Source organism: Ricinus communis, chromosome 4, assembly GCF_019578655.1.
Source record: "Ricinus communis isolate WT05 ecotype wild-type chromosome 4, ASM1957865v1, whole genome shotgun sequence".
Taxonomy (NCBI): Eukaryota; Viridiplantae; Streptophyta; class Magnoliopsida; order Malpighiales; family Euphorbiaceae; genus Ricinus; species Ricinus communis.
The window spans coordinates 22,234,360-22,249,557 of NC_063259.1; the positions used below are offsets into that span (position 1 = coordinate 22,234,360).

A 15,198-nucleotide genomic window follows, 5' to 3' on the forward strand; every position below is an offset into this window, starting at 1 on the left:
TATATATATATATATATATATATATATATATATATATATATATATATATATATAGTTTTTCTTTCTTTCTTCCCTTTCCTTTTATCCATTATTCATCTTTCTCTCTCTCTTTTCTTTTCTCCTTTTCTCTACCTTTTCATTTATTTCTTTTTCCTTTCAAATGAATATAGGTTTCACAAGATTTTAAAAACATACATAAATTAAATTATGAAATAATTTTTATCAATAAATGACTAATTTATCTCTTAATATATAGATATAGAATTTATTATATTATATAAAAAGCATAGTGGAAGGGATAATTATTATTTATTTTTTTTGTATATATTTATATTATATTAGTTATCTCATAATATTAAATATTATTTTTTTATCCTTATATTTTGTAGTTTTTTACTTAAAAAACTCTTTCATCAAAATATTTTTAAACAATCATTAATTAAATTTGGTTTTATACTATTTGCTCCCTGATATTTGGTGTAGTATACAAATTATCCCTTATAATTTATTCATTATACTATAACTCCTTATTTAATTTATGTACAAAAATTAATTTTAGTATTTGTATAAAAACAATTAACTAATTTTTTTTAATTATTCTAATTTCTAGCATAATTAAATCTTAGTAAAATTTAAATATTTTAAAAATATTTATATTTATCAAAATACCAAAATTCATATAATTTAACTTTAAATTATTAAAATAAAACAGATGTTATTTTTATTATTAATTTTGTTACAATTAAATTATAATTTTAATAAAATTTTTGAGAAATTTAAAATATTTATTTTTATTAATTTAGTTCTTTAATTGCATTACCTTTTAAAAATGTAAGAAAATTTTAGTACAATTAATAGAATATAGGAGGTAATTTATATATTATACTAAAAATCAGGAGGCAAATAGTATAAAGTAAAACCTAATTAACGATTGTTTAATACAAATCCTGAAGACATGTGTTTTTAGTGAAAGTTAAAAAAAAATCTAATTTTAAATGTAATATATAAAAATATATAAAGTATAAAAGGAGATACACTAATTACCCCCAAAGTGGAAACTATATTATAAGCTGAAAAGTAGAGCTGTGTTTTAAAATAATAGGGACCAAAAGTGTAAAAAAAAAATTAGTAATTGGCTTCTTTTGCTTTTCTTTTTTTGGTTGTTTTTGGTGGGCACTAGACTGTTCTTCGGTCCGAGAATTTTTAATATCTTTGCCCGAAATTTTTAAAAGCTTAACCAATTATTAAACCTGTCCCAAATTGCAGTTACATTTAAATTTAGAGTTTTGTTTTGTTTAATATATTATTAATAACAATAAAATTATAAACAAAAATAATAGATAGCTAAGTGATATATAACATTTAATTATAAGTTGAAGGTCATAGGTTCGAGTGCTAGGTATGATATTTTTTCTTTTCTAACTAAACTAGACATCGGGTCGGACTTGAATTTTTATATAAATTTCAAGTCCGGCCCAAGGTGTACGAGCTTTTTATAAGTTCGGGCCAGACCAGGTTTGTATATAAAAATTGTTATCCAATCCCGGGCCCAAAGAGTGCGGGCCTAAGCGGACCGGGCGGGTACAGGTCTAGTGGGAACTGAATCAGCCGCCTTCTATACTTCCTCCTCCTTCTCCTTTCTTCTCGCTCACTCACTGGTCGTTAACAATAAAACCAACGCCAAAATTGGCGTTCGTTTGAAATTGGTTCGGCGCCATGTGGAGATCACCAGCGTTTTCTTCTCTTGTGAGTCTATCTCTCTGCTCTTTATTTTCTTCATTATCGAGTATTTTAAATTTGTTTCTTTTCTTTTTCTTTGAACTAAATGATTTTACAGACTGGCCGTTTAAGTCAAGTAGGAGTTGCTAGATTACAGTGTTCTAATGGAAGATACAGTAGTACAATGGTTCAAGCTCAAATTTCTAATAGAAACACTCCATCTCCAAGACCTGAGGTACTCTTTAACAACTTCACCATTTCATTCATTTTGTAGATTTATTCATTTCTCTGTTATGAAATTTAGGGAGAAGTGCTACTTGTGGTTTCACTGGTTTTCTCAGCAGGGCCTTTTTTTTTTTTTTTATGTGCAACTTCATTAAAGTTAGCACAACCAAGTGTACTACCACCATCAGAGACATTTAGGTTAACCGCGTCACATCAGCACACAGAGTTGGTGCATTTGGCTGGTCTTTTCTGGCGGAGAAAATGCATGTAACCGTAGTACTTTATTGTGCTTTCCCCTTAAATTTGATACAAAATAATAATATTTTGTTGGTTACCGAATGCTATTTGAACCTGTCCTGAATCTTATATTTTGGTAGTTTGTTCAGTTCAACAAATAGATAATGTCAATGCCCAGGATGCAAGGTTTTAAAAGTATCCTTTTTCTTTTTTTATTTAAAGAAAAGCCTGAGTCATAAAGATTAAGAACTAACCTTCTTGTTGTGCCCTTGCGCACTAAGCTATATAGAGATATTCAGCATTTTTAAAGAATAATTTGAAGCTGCTGTATCAGCTCCAATTATTCCTGTGCCAAACTTGATGGATTACTTCTCCTGAATGACTGAATATGGCTTCAGCTGGCCTGATGTTAATTCCTATGCAAGGAAAATGGAGTGAGAAGAATACGCTAAAGAAGACATTTATCCAGTAAATGAACAGTCAAGCAGCCAGATTAGGCACTTCTTTTGATTTTGGAGCAGCTGAATAGTATGATTAGAAGGAATTCAGCAGGAAAAGGAGTTAATTTCTTCATCTTTTTCCTTTCTCTAAATATTTTCACCAAGTATTAAATGTGTAATGGGCTGCTAGTTTTGTAGTTGTCTAATTAATCCCCATAAGTTATATTGTTAAGATTGGTCCCTCTCTTTCTAACTGATATTAATTTGTCATTTGTCTGTCAAGATAATTATTTACAAGGATGACACCCTGTTCTGGATTTAGCTGAAAAACTTTAGCTTTATAGGATCAAGATGATTACAAAACTACATGTCACAATTCAAACCAGAGTGCTGGAGGAGTGCAGAAAAACCAGATCGGGAAGAATGTTTCGAGGAAGGAGAAGATTGACTTTCTTTTGAAAACGGTATGCTTGTATTAAATTTCACAATCTGTTAACGGCTTTTGATGTTGCCCCTGGGATCTCAATTCTCACTTTGTAACTAATTGTTTTTTTTAAATATACTTTTCTCATAACCATCTAATAGATGCACAAGTCGGCTTGTGTGCTTGCACTAACTTTATAAAAAAAATTTATATACCCCAAGCATGTTCATGTACTAAGGTATAAACTTCTTTTTTGCGAACATTTTTCAATTTAAACTTACTATGGTAACTTAAATGTTTATCTTAGATCTTAGCCGCATTTCTCCATATGCTGCAATAAGGATGTTTAGGAAAGCTGATGAAAACTTAATCTGTACAGCTTCTTGATCTCAAGGATAGTAAAGAAGCTGTCTATGGTGCCCTTGATGCCTGGGTCGCATGGGAGCACAATTTTCCTATTGCATCGCTTAAAAGGGTCTTGATTTTACTTGAAAAGGAGCAGCAGTGGCACAAAGTTGTCCAGGTGTGGCTTTCTGTCTATGTTTCTGTCCTGTGCATGAGAGTTGCATTATGCATGAAAACCTTTTTCTTCTTTTGATAAGAACAAAATTTTTGTTAAGAGAAAAGAAAAATCTCTATTATGAAAGACAACTCCACAACAGATTTAGAAACAAAAATTTGGTTTCAAGAATTCTTGTATTCCTCTCCATCCTATACTTTGTAAAACTACAGAAAGTTTACAATTATACCGGAAGTTTAGCATATTTTCTACCATCAAATTCTGTCTATTATAGACCAACAAGCAATTAAAAAATTATCATTTATTTTAGCATTTGTGTGAACTTCCATTGTAATTATTGTACATCTCCAAGTTGGTTGAATAAGAAATATTCTAACAATCATGAGGCAATTAGAAGAATAGCATTTAAAATTAGTTTTGTCTATTTAAAAAAATTTTAGGAAATCATTTCAGAAATTAAAGACTAATTGGTTTCCTTAATTCTGATAGGAAGAAGAGATAATTAGCTTACATGGTTTGAATCTTGCATGTGTTAATGTAGCATCAATTTCTTCGAGAAAAAAGTGTAACCTGATGCAGAAAGAGAAAATAGGTGAAAGCAATTCTTGGGCAAACAGACCATCCAAGTCTCAAACCAAACATTACACAGACCTATCAGGCTTAATTACCTTATGCTCCTTAAGATCTTACCATAGCTATAACTAATGGTTTTCAATTTGAAATATATGCCCCAAGAGGTTTTGTTTCGTCAATGATTTAGTCTTTCTATAAAGAAAACCCCTAGATTATGCTTGAAAATCCTAGCCAATGTTTAATAGGAAGTAATTAATGATACAGGACTAAACAGTCTACGAATATCAAATATACTAACTGCCAAGGATGCTTGTTCCTGCACAAACATATTCCTTTGGTTTCAAAAGAAAATTGTTTTTGTTCCAATTATTATAAAGCCATATGGTCACTTTTATAAATTTTCTTTAATTGAGTCTTTATTTGGGTTCTTTCTTTTTTTTCTCTCTTTCAGTAATGACCTGAAACTATTAAAAAATGTCAGATTTAGTTATAAGATGAAATCTTGTCAAATTGTTGTTAATAATGCCACAATATGAATTATGATGTGTTTAGTTATAACAATGCAAAATTCATAATGATGTGTTTAGTAATTGCAACATAACAATGCAAACACAATATTTAGTAATTATGATAATAATGCTTGCTGGGTCATACATGACTTTCCAGCCTGCAAATTTGAGATGATGTTTGTGATCCATTTTTTTTACAATTTCTTATGAATGTGCTGTTGTGCTTTTGTAATATGTTTTAGTTGTCTATTAAAATTTTCTAGGTAATCAAATGGATGCTTAGCAAGGGGCAAGGAAATACAATGGGAACATATGGACAGTTAATACGAGCTTTAGATATGGACCATAGAGCAAATGAGGCTCACATGTTTTGGTTGAAGAAAATCGGACTTGATCTTCACTCAGTGCCATGGCAGTTATGCCATCGTATGATATCTGTTTACTATAGAAACAACATGCTAGAGAGCCTTGTAAAGGTATGTTCATCACATACTTTAAGAGGAGATGCAGTTGCTTATTACATAATTTATTTAATCGCGCTGAGTATTCTATTGATTTTTATGTATCATAATTTGTCATTTTAGATCACACCTTTTCTTCTTTTCCTTTATTAAACTCTAAATCTGTTCAAATTGGCATATAGAATTCATCAACAAATGGTAGAAGCTACATTTCCTAGAGTCGTGTGTGTCAGATTGAGTATGGTCTAGGTTTTTGACATTTCTTGGTTTTGGGGGGGCCTGGGCAAAAATGGCTCAGTTATGGGATTTAGGTGCATTAAAACTGTGCGTGAATTATTATTCGGATGCAATAATCTATTCAATTTTCCCTTTTGAAAAAATCTAAATAGATAATCTTGTATACAATTGATAAACATTAAGACTAGGTTTGGCATGCATTGGAAAATGTATTAGAAATGGAAATGGAAAGGAATGTCTAGATTTAAGGAAACCTATTTCAAAATTATACTTAATATAATTAGATACAGTCAAAAGATATTTGTAGAATTATACATTCAAATGGGTGCCCTTTTCATTGAAGTTTGACAAACTCATATATAAAAGTACCATGAAAATTTTAGGTTCCTTGTTTAACAGTCAAAGAAACATATACTATTTCAAGAATTGGATAGCATTCTTAATCCCAAAGCTTGCCAAATGTGGCCTAAAGAAGGCTTGATGACCCCCAAGAGAATACAAATGCTCAAACTTTTGCAATATTAGAATGATTTGGAGAATTAGTTGCTTGTTTTAGCCAATTGTTTGAAAAATAAATTGAAAAAAGTTTACTAATTGGAAGATGTAACCTTATCAGTAGTACTTCTATATTATCTCCTTTTCATGTGCAACCATTTTACCCTCTATTTGTCCCCTTAGTTTCTTTATGCATCTTTCAAAATTCTAATCTCTTAATGACCAAACAAGCTTATACCACAAAAATGCATATTGGGATCGAAATTTGACATTATCTTTTGTTACAACTATTTCATATTAATTAGGAGTGTACAATTATACATAATAGGAGAATAATTAGGGATCTAGTTAGGAATTAGTATTATGATTTGAATTTCTATATTAGAGATATAACTTATATATATAGATGTAACAATCATTGATGAATATATAAAGAATTACTTCTCACATTGAATTTCAGAGTATAGTTTACATGGTATCAGAGCCTTAATGCCTGTACCTCTGAAATTTCTGCAAATTACAAATAGTAGGGTGTTAAGGTTCTTTCGGGTCTCCTTCTTCTGGACATTTGTTTCTCTCACCATCCAGACCAACGGAAGCACTAGCCGCCGATTGACTTTCATATGGAGTTTCATCATCAAAAGCCCTGTGCGACTCACACGCACCACCAGAAGGAAGCTGCTATGGTGCCACGCGCCGGCGCATGAGAGCGAGTTCGTCACTGTAATCTGGTCCTTTTTGCGTCCATTTGCTTACCTCGACTTCCACAACACATTCCTCTACCTGTTTGGATCAACATCTATTCGGTTTAGGATCTACTTTGGGACAGGTTTGATTCCTTAAAGAATTGCAACTGTGTTGTGGTTTTTCATTCTGTTATTAGGTTGATTTTCTAATATGAAGGAGAAAAAGTCAGTTGTTGTGATTGATTTTGTTCCTATAATGTCTAAAATCACAGAACATAAACTTAATAGATCTAATTATTTGGATTGGAGTAAAACTGTCCGGCTTTATTTGCAGAGTATTTATGGATAATCACTTAACTAATAACCCACCTAATGATGATTCAAAAGTCTCATGGTTGAGGATGATGCTCGTTTGTTTTTGCAAATATGTAATTTTATTGATAGTGAGGTGGTTGGGCTAATTAATCATTGTGAGTTTATGAAAGAATTGATAAATTATTTGGAGTTTGTATACTCTGGCAAGGGAAATACTAAAAATGCACTTATGAGGTATGTCAAGCCTCTTATCATGCAGAAAAAAGGGGACGGGACTCTCAATGACTACTTCATGGATTTTAAGAAGACTTATGAGGAACTCAATATGTTACTTCCATTTAGTACTGATGTGAAAGCTCAACAAGCTCAGAGAAAAAAGATGTCGGTTATGAGTTTCTTGGCTGGTTTTCCTTTCGAGTCAGAGGGTGCCATATCTCAAATCCTATATAGCCCTGAGATATCTTTGTTAGAAGAAGCTTTCAGTAGGGTATTTTGCATAAAAAATTTAGCACATGTTCAATCTAATAGTGTTATTGTCAGCGGCACCTCTAAATCTGGAAGACAACCATATAAGAAAAAGGGAGACTCCGGTAATCTTGGTACTCGAGAACAAGATTCAAAAAGTGTTGTCTGTTACTATTGTCATAAGCCAAGACATGTGAAGAAGGATTGTAAAAGGTTGCAGCGCAAGAATCAGTCAAAACAGTTAGCACATGCATCATCTTCTGATGATGCTCCTGAGTATTCTAGTATCTGCAGATGAGTATGCTAAGTTTTTACAATACTAGAAATATTTAAAATCTTTATCTATTTCTATTACTGCTATCGCTGATTCAGGCAAAATGAATACATGTCTTATTTTCTTATCTTCCTAATGGGTCATTGATTCTGGTGCCACAGATCACATGACAGGTAACTTTGGTTTATTTTCTTCCTTTAAATCACATACTCCTAGTATTACAGTTACTTTAGCAGATAGGTCTACATCTTGTGTTCTAGGGTCTGACACGATTATTTTAACACCCTCAATGCCTTTGTAGTTTGTTCTAAATTTACCTGATTTGTCTTTTAATCTAGTCTTTGTCAGTAATCTCACTCATTCTTTTAACTGTTGTCTCATTCTTTTATGATTTCTGTCTATTTCAAGATTTTATGATAGAAGATTATTTGTAAAGGACACGACTCTGGAGGCTTTTACATTATTGATACACAAATACCAAAGTCTTGCTTGTTTTGGAGTAGTGATCCCATTTGAAGCACATTGTTGGATGAGTCATCCTTCATTACATATATTAAAAAAATTTTGCCCTTCAGTTTTCTAGTTTGTCTTCATTAGATTGTTAGTCTTGCCAATTTGCTAAACACCATAAACGAGCTAGTGCTCCTTTTGAGTTAGTTCATTCGGATGTTTGGGGTTCTTGTCTAGTTATGTCTAAAACTGGGGTCCTACATGGCTTAGCCCTCAATTTCCCTGTCTCGAATAATAAGTCAAGTACATACTTACTTTGAGATAAGAAAATCCCTTTCTTACTCGTTACTTCAACACCTAAAAAATACTTTAGTGCCCCTAAATCCTTTGTATGAAATTGACCATGAAGAAAAGATTTGAGTGATGAAATCCTACTGGTATCACTTCCAGTAATGACAATGTCATCAACATAAACATCCAGTAAGATGATACTAGCTGGATACTGCTTATAGAAAACATAATGATTTGACTTGATTTTCTTCATGCCATACTTCTCTATAGCTTGACTAAACTTTCCAAACCAGGCCTTGGACTTTGTTTCAATCAATACAAGGATTTTTGAAGACAACCAACTTTTCCATACTCCCCCTAAGCAACAAAGTCAGGTGGTTGCTCCATATAAACAGCCTCCTAAAGGTCACCATGAAAAAATGCATTTTAATGTCTAACTGATGAAGAGGCCAATTATATGTGGCTGCTAGAGAAATGAATAACCTGACAAAAGAAAGTTTAGCAACAAGAGAAAAAGTGTTAGAATAATCAACTCTATATGTTTGAGCATATCCTTTAGCAACAAGTCAAGCCTTTAACCTAGCAACAGTCCCATCAGGATTAACTTTAACTGCAAATACTCATTTACATCCAATAGCCTTTCACCTGCTGGCAAATTTACCAGGGTTCAAGTACCATTTTAATCTGAAGTATTAATCTTTTCAATCATAGTATTACGCCATCTAGGGTGAGATAGAGTTTCATGAACAATTTTAGGAATAGAAATAGAATCAAGAGAAGCAATAAGAGAACAAGAGGATGGTGACAAATGATTATATGACACAAAATAGAATACAGGATAAGTGCATTGATGTTTATCTTTACGAAGAGCAATAGGAAGATCATCACAAGAACTGGGAGTCGGATTTGATGACGTAGGACATGGAGCTGGAGCAGGAATAGGATCCAGAGCAGGATCAAGAGGCTGATGACGAGAATAAACTTGTGTTATAGGAGGCTTAACTGGAGCAGAGGGAGGAAGATCAGTAAAAATATAAATTAGTAAATCATCATCCTCCCCTTGGTGGACAGAACCTGAAGATGAGGCAAATGGTGTTTGTTCTAGAAATGTAACATCAGTTGACAAAAGATATTTATTAAGATTATGACAATAACATCTATAGCCTTTTTGTACACGAGAGTACCCAAGAAAGATATATTTGAGAGATTTGGGATCAAGTTTTGTAACTTGAGGTGGAACAGCCCGAACAAAACAAGTACAACCAAATATCCTAGGTTTAATAGGAAATAATGACTTGTTAGGAAAGAGAACATGAAAAGGAGTCTTACCCGGAAGAACAGATGAGGACAATACGATTAATCAAAAAACAGGTTGTAAAAACTGCATCAGCCCAAAAACGTTTAGGGACCCGTATTTGAAACAACAGAGCTCTAGTAGTCTCAAGAAGTCTAATTTTTCTTTCAGCAATCCCATTCTGAGACGGTGTATCTACACAAGAAGTTTGATGAATAATGTCATGTTGAATCATATAATTCTGGAAGCATTCTGATAAGTATTCTTTAGCATTATCACTTTGCAAAATTTGAACAAACACATTAAATTGTTTTTTTATCTCAACATAAAAAGCAATAAAGAGATAACAATTCTAAAAGATTTTTCATCAAATATAACCATGTCATTCGAGAATAATCATTAAGAAAGGTAACAAAATACTTAAACCTAGTTTTAGACACAACTGGACAAGGTCCCCAAGCATCCGAATGGACTAACTCAAAAGGAGCACTATCTCGTTTATCGACTCTAGGACTAAAATCCTGACAATGGTGTTTAGCAAATTGGCAAGACTCACAATCTAATGAAAACAGACTAGAAAACTGAGAGCAAAGTATCTTTAATATATGTAATGAGGGATGACCCAATCGACAATGTGCTTCAAATGGGGTCACGACTCCAGAACACGCTATAGACTTTGGTACTTGTGTCTCAAGAATGTAAAGACCTCCCAATTCATGTCCTTCACTATCTTCTTCGCCATAAGATCCTGGAATAGATAGAAATTAGAAAAGAATGAGATACAACAGTTAAGAGAACGAGTAAGTTTACTGACAGAGACTACATTAAAAGACAAATCAGGTAAATTTAGAACAGATTGCAAAGGAATTGGAAGTGTTAGAATAATTGTGTCAGACCCTAGAACACGAGATGTGGACCCATTTGCTAAAGTAATTGTAGTGCTATGAGTATGTGATTTAAAGAAATAAAATAGACTAGAGTTACCTGTCATGTGATCTGTGGCACCAAAATCAATAACCCATTTGGAAGATGAGGAAACAAGACATGTATTCATTTTACCTGAATCAACAATAGCAGTAATAGAAGTAGATGAAGACTTTAGAGATTCCTAGTATTGTGAAGACTTTGCCATACTCATCTGTAGATACTAGAATACTCAGGAACATCATCAATAGATGATGTATGTGCTGATTAGTTTGATTGATTCTTGCGCTGCAACCTTTTACAATCCTTCTTAACATGTCTTAGCTTATGACAATAGTAACCGACAACACTTCTTAAATCCTGTTCTCGAATACCAAGATTACCTGAGTCTCTCCCTTTCTTATATGGTTGTCTCCCAGATTCAGAGGTGGAGCTGATAAGAGCAACTATTAGATTGAACATGTGCTAAATTTTCTATGTGAAGTACCCTACTAAAAGCTTTTTCCAACGAAGATATCTCAGTGCTAGACAGGATTTGAGATTTGGCATCCTCAAACTTGGAAGGAAAACCAGCCAAGAAGCTCATAATTGTCATTTTTTCTCTCTGAGCTTGCTGAATTCTCACATCACTACTAAATGGAAGTAACATATTAAATTCCTCATGAGTCTTTTTAAAATCCATAAAGTAGTTAGTAAGAGTTCTATCACATTTTTTCTGTACGATAAAGGCTTGATATACCTCATAAGTGCATTTGATATTTTCCTTGCCAGAATACACAAACTTCAAATAATTTATCAATTCTTTCATAAATGCACAATGATTAATTAGCTCAACCACCTCACTGTCAATAGAATTACGTATTTGCAAAAATAAACGATCATCATCTCGCAACCATGAGGCTTTTGAATCGTCATTAGATGAGTCATTAGTTAAATGATTATCCATAGAAATACTCTGCAAATAAAGCCCAAAAGATTTACTCCAATCTAAATAATCAGATCTATTAACTTTATGTTCTATAATTTTAGACATCACAGGAACGAATCAGACATAACAACTGACTTTTTCTTCTTCATATTAGAAAATCAACCTAATAACAGAATAAAAAACCACAACACAGCCGCAATTTGTTTTGAGAAATTAAATCTGTTCAAAACTAGATTACACACTGAATAGATGTTGATCCAAATAGTTAGAGGAATGTATCGTAAAAGTCGAGGCAAGCAGATGGACGCAAAAAGGACCTGATTACAGTGACAGACGCGCTCTCATACCCCGGCGCGTGGCAGGAGAGCAGATTCTACTAGCGGCGCGTGTGGGTCATGCGCTAGGCTTCTGGCAACGAAACTCTAGACGAAAGCCGATCGGCGGCTGACGCTTCCCTTAGTCTGGGCGGTGAGAGAAATAAATATCTAAAAGAGGGAGACCTGAAAAACCCTAACACCCTACTGTATGTAATTTGCAGAAATTTCAAAGGTACAGGCCAATGTGAGAAGTAATTTTTGTCTATTCATCAACGATTGTTACATCTATTTATACAAGTTATATCTCTAATATAGGAATTCAAATCAAATACTAATTCCTAAGTTAATCCATAATTATTCTCCTATTATGTATAGCTGTAACTCCTAATTAAAATGAAATAATTATAACAAACATCAAAAGAGAACCCTTCCTTTATATAATTTTGTCTTAGTTCAAGTAGAACAAAACATTTCTCAAACCTCTTATGGACTTTGTTATTGAGGGAAAGTATTATTATCCTAAACACTAGATATGATCTCCTATTGATTTTCAGTGGCTCAACTAAAAAATTGAGAATAACTATTTTCTCAACTTATAATTTCTACAAAAAACATATTCTACTAGCAAAAATATTAACAATCAAAGAGAAAGAAAATCTAAAATAGAAAAATAAGTCTTAATTTGGTATTTGCAGAGATTCAATAGCTTCCCTTATCAGGATAAGGAGTCTTAGTTTAGGTGGTTATTAATTAATACTAAATTCTCAAATAAGTAGGCACCACAACATTAGCATTTTAGTAAAAAAAGTGAAAATAACTCTTACTAAAGAGGAAAGCTCGTGTTTGACCGAAGTACCCATTTCTTCCTAGTGTATCAATGTCTGCAATCCTAGAATTGGGGATTTAATAACCATCCATCATTCTGACATTATTTGGAACCGACAAAGTTCACTGCCCCATGGCTGGCTTAAGTGAAAAAGTTAGGTACTTAATCATATTCCTCTTTTCAATTTATCACTGCGTGTATTGGCAAACAGTATGCACCATTAAATTAAATTATCCAGCTTTCATAATGTCAAATATGTCTAAAATATAATCTTTCCAACCCTTGAAAAATTTACAAGAAGTGTGGTTGGAATGGAATATAATTAACATGTATTGACTAATCAAATTTCCTGGATAACTTACATACATATATATATATATATTAATTATTCTTTCTTTATAAGATAAGTTTTAACATGTACTTCTCCCATAAAACATAGACTTTTTGCACGAATGTAGGCTGTACGAAAGGTATCCCCTGCCCATCGATGACGCACTCAATTCTGATCCATTGAGATTTGAAGTAGTTTCTGGGTAGGGCAATAGGTTATTGAAAATAATCTTGGATGTAATCCATTTTATATAATTTGTTGAGAACATCCTTGTTTGATATGATAATGCTGTTCAAATATGAGCAGACCTCTGGTTCTTGCACAGTGAAGGTTTTGGCTTCCTTGTTTTGAGTAAATAAGCCTTTGTTGACTTTATTTACTTATGATATTAAACTAAATTTATATTTATCAAATTTCATAATTTCAATACTAAGGATTATTAGCTGTGTTGATTTCTTGCAGGGGGAGATGCGTATACATGCATCCCCCATGTGTTCCATTTATATTTATGCTGTTACATGTGGAGGAAATTTTCAATGACCTCTAGCTGTAGTTTGTTCTGGTTCAGGTATTATTGGCCTGTTAATTTGCAGTTTACATGCTTGGACTTTTCACAAATTGTCATTGTGTATGATTTGAATACTATTTGCTCAGCCAATATTGTCAGCTGAAGATGGACTGTTTGCTTTTTTCTCTTTCCCAACCATGAAATGATTTTTTGACGATTCCAATGGACTAACTTATATCATCATTTTTATTTTGTAGCTTTTCAAGGGCCTGGAAGCTTTTGATCGTAAACCTCCTGACAAATCAATCTTGCAGAAAGTGGCAGATGCATATGAGATGTTAGGTATGCTTGAAGAGAAAGAACGTGTACTCCAAAAGTACAAAGATCTTTTCAAGGAGACAGAGAAAGGACGTCCCAAGAAATCTAGAAGCACCTTAGCCAAGAAAAAGTCAGGTAAACCCTATTCAAGCATGATTTTGTTTTATTAACTCTCCTATTGCTATAAAACGAAAATTTCAAACTGTCTAAATCCTCCCAAGTATTAGATAAAAAGTAAAATGCCCTGCAACAATATTTTAAGAAGAACTAAGGTGACGAAAGGCTTTGAATGAATCTTAAAGTTGTGCATATTGGAAAAGCTAACAATAGCTGTCCAAAAATATTGTGGTCAGTACAAAATGGAGTTAACTGCATTTTCTAGTTTCAAGCAGCCATCTAGTCTTTAAGTTAAGGCAGAAGCAAAAACCTTGCCCGATGTTATACTTACGAGTCAATTTACATCTGCAGCAAGGTCTGAGACTTATTCTGAACTTGGTGCATACAATAGTTTTTGTTGTTAAGAGTTCATCTTATCTATATTACTGCTCATGTTCAAGCGGATATTAGTACACATCTGTGTTCTATACTTAAGGGAAGAGATGGGCTCTTTTGACCATATTCTTTTTATGCTTATACAGGGGAACGAAAAATGCATAAAATTCAGATGCCAATGCTGATGGCTAGCAGTCAAAGTTCATCATCAGATGTAAATTCCCTTTAGTCTACTTGCAACATACAGAAGGGTAATATTTCATGGAAGAGCATCTTTGCAGCTCGCTTCTACCATTTTCAAGGCTTTTAAAATTCCGAGCAGTTCTAGCATGGTCTGGTCACTACTGCTTAATGCAATGGGAGACGGATGTAGCCGGCAAAGATATATAGATTGAAAGTATTTTAGTGGTAGTGTCACACTATGCTTTTATTGGTGGAAGACTAATTTTTCAGATGGAACATCCAGCAGGAGGCTGGTATAGTGCTGTTTGATATCTTGGCACATGGTGCAAATATGCAGTTATTACAAAATACTAAGCAGCAAGTCCCGCACATCTATAATCAAGGATTGAGAATTAAATGGTTAATTTTCTTTGTATAAAATACGTTTGAAATTGTTTGTCTAATTGTTTGCAGCATAAACGATAGAAATTCTTTTGAATCTGGGTAGCTTTTTCGCATATTTTTCTGTTCCCCTCGACTCTCATCTGGCAGAGAGAAAAGCTTCAAAGTGCTTGAGAAAGATATTAGAGAATATAAGAGAGTTTAGAGAAATAGCTTAAAGTGAATATTGATTGATCTAGGGAGTTTGTATGGCCTCTAAAGGTCCAAAAGTCAAATAATTTAAAAAAAAAAAAAATCTTAGAATTGAAGTCTGCTATGTTTATGTAGTTAAATCATCGGTCATGAACGCAGATCGTGCTCACAATAATGGTATTG

The 15,198-nt window shown here is 33.0% G+C and overlaps 1 protein-coding gene across 2 annotated transcripts; it reads left to right on the forward strand.

The window, feature by feature from the left end:
* The first annotated feature begins 1,586 nt into the window (after window positions 1–1,586).
* On the forward strand, window positions 1,587–14,920 carry LOC8275114 (pentatricopeptide repeat-containing protein At4g18975, chloroplastic). Of its 2 annotated transcripts, XM_002526267.4 has the most exons (7): window positions 1,587–1,746; window positions 1,838–1,954; window positions 2,966–3,085; window positions 3,425–3,568; window positions 4,911–5,123; window positions 13,707–13,902; window positions 14,406–14,920. In XM_002526267.4, the coding sequence occupies exons 1-7, from the start codon at window positions 1,717–1,719 to the stop codon at window positions 14,486–14,488; spliced, it is 903 nt and encodes a 300-aa protein (XP_002526313.1). In that variant the 5' UTR covers window positions 1,587–1,716; the 3' UTR covers window positions 14,489–14,920. The 2 variants fall into 2 exon arrangements, with proteins under 2 accessions (XP_002526313.1, XP_048229123.1); XM_048373166.1 differs by lacking the exons at window positions 1,587–1,746; window positions 1,838–1,954 and adding an exon at window positions 2,601–2,741.
* The last annotated feature ends 278 nt before the right edge of the window (window positions 14,921–15,198 follow it).

Coding starts and splice junctions, on each gene's coding strand:
- LOC8275114 (XM_002526267.4), top strand. CDS start 1,717: ATGTGGAGATCACCAGCGTTTTCTTCTCTT. Junction 1,747..1,837: donor CACCAGCGTTTTCTTCTCTT/GTGAGTCTATCT, acceptor ATGATTTTACAG/ACTGGCCGTTTAAGTCAAGT. Junction 1,955..2,965: donor CTCCATCTCCAAGACCTGAG/GTACTCTTTAAC, acceptor TTAGCTTTATAG/GATCAAGATGATTACAAAAC.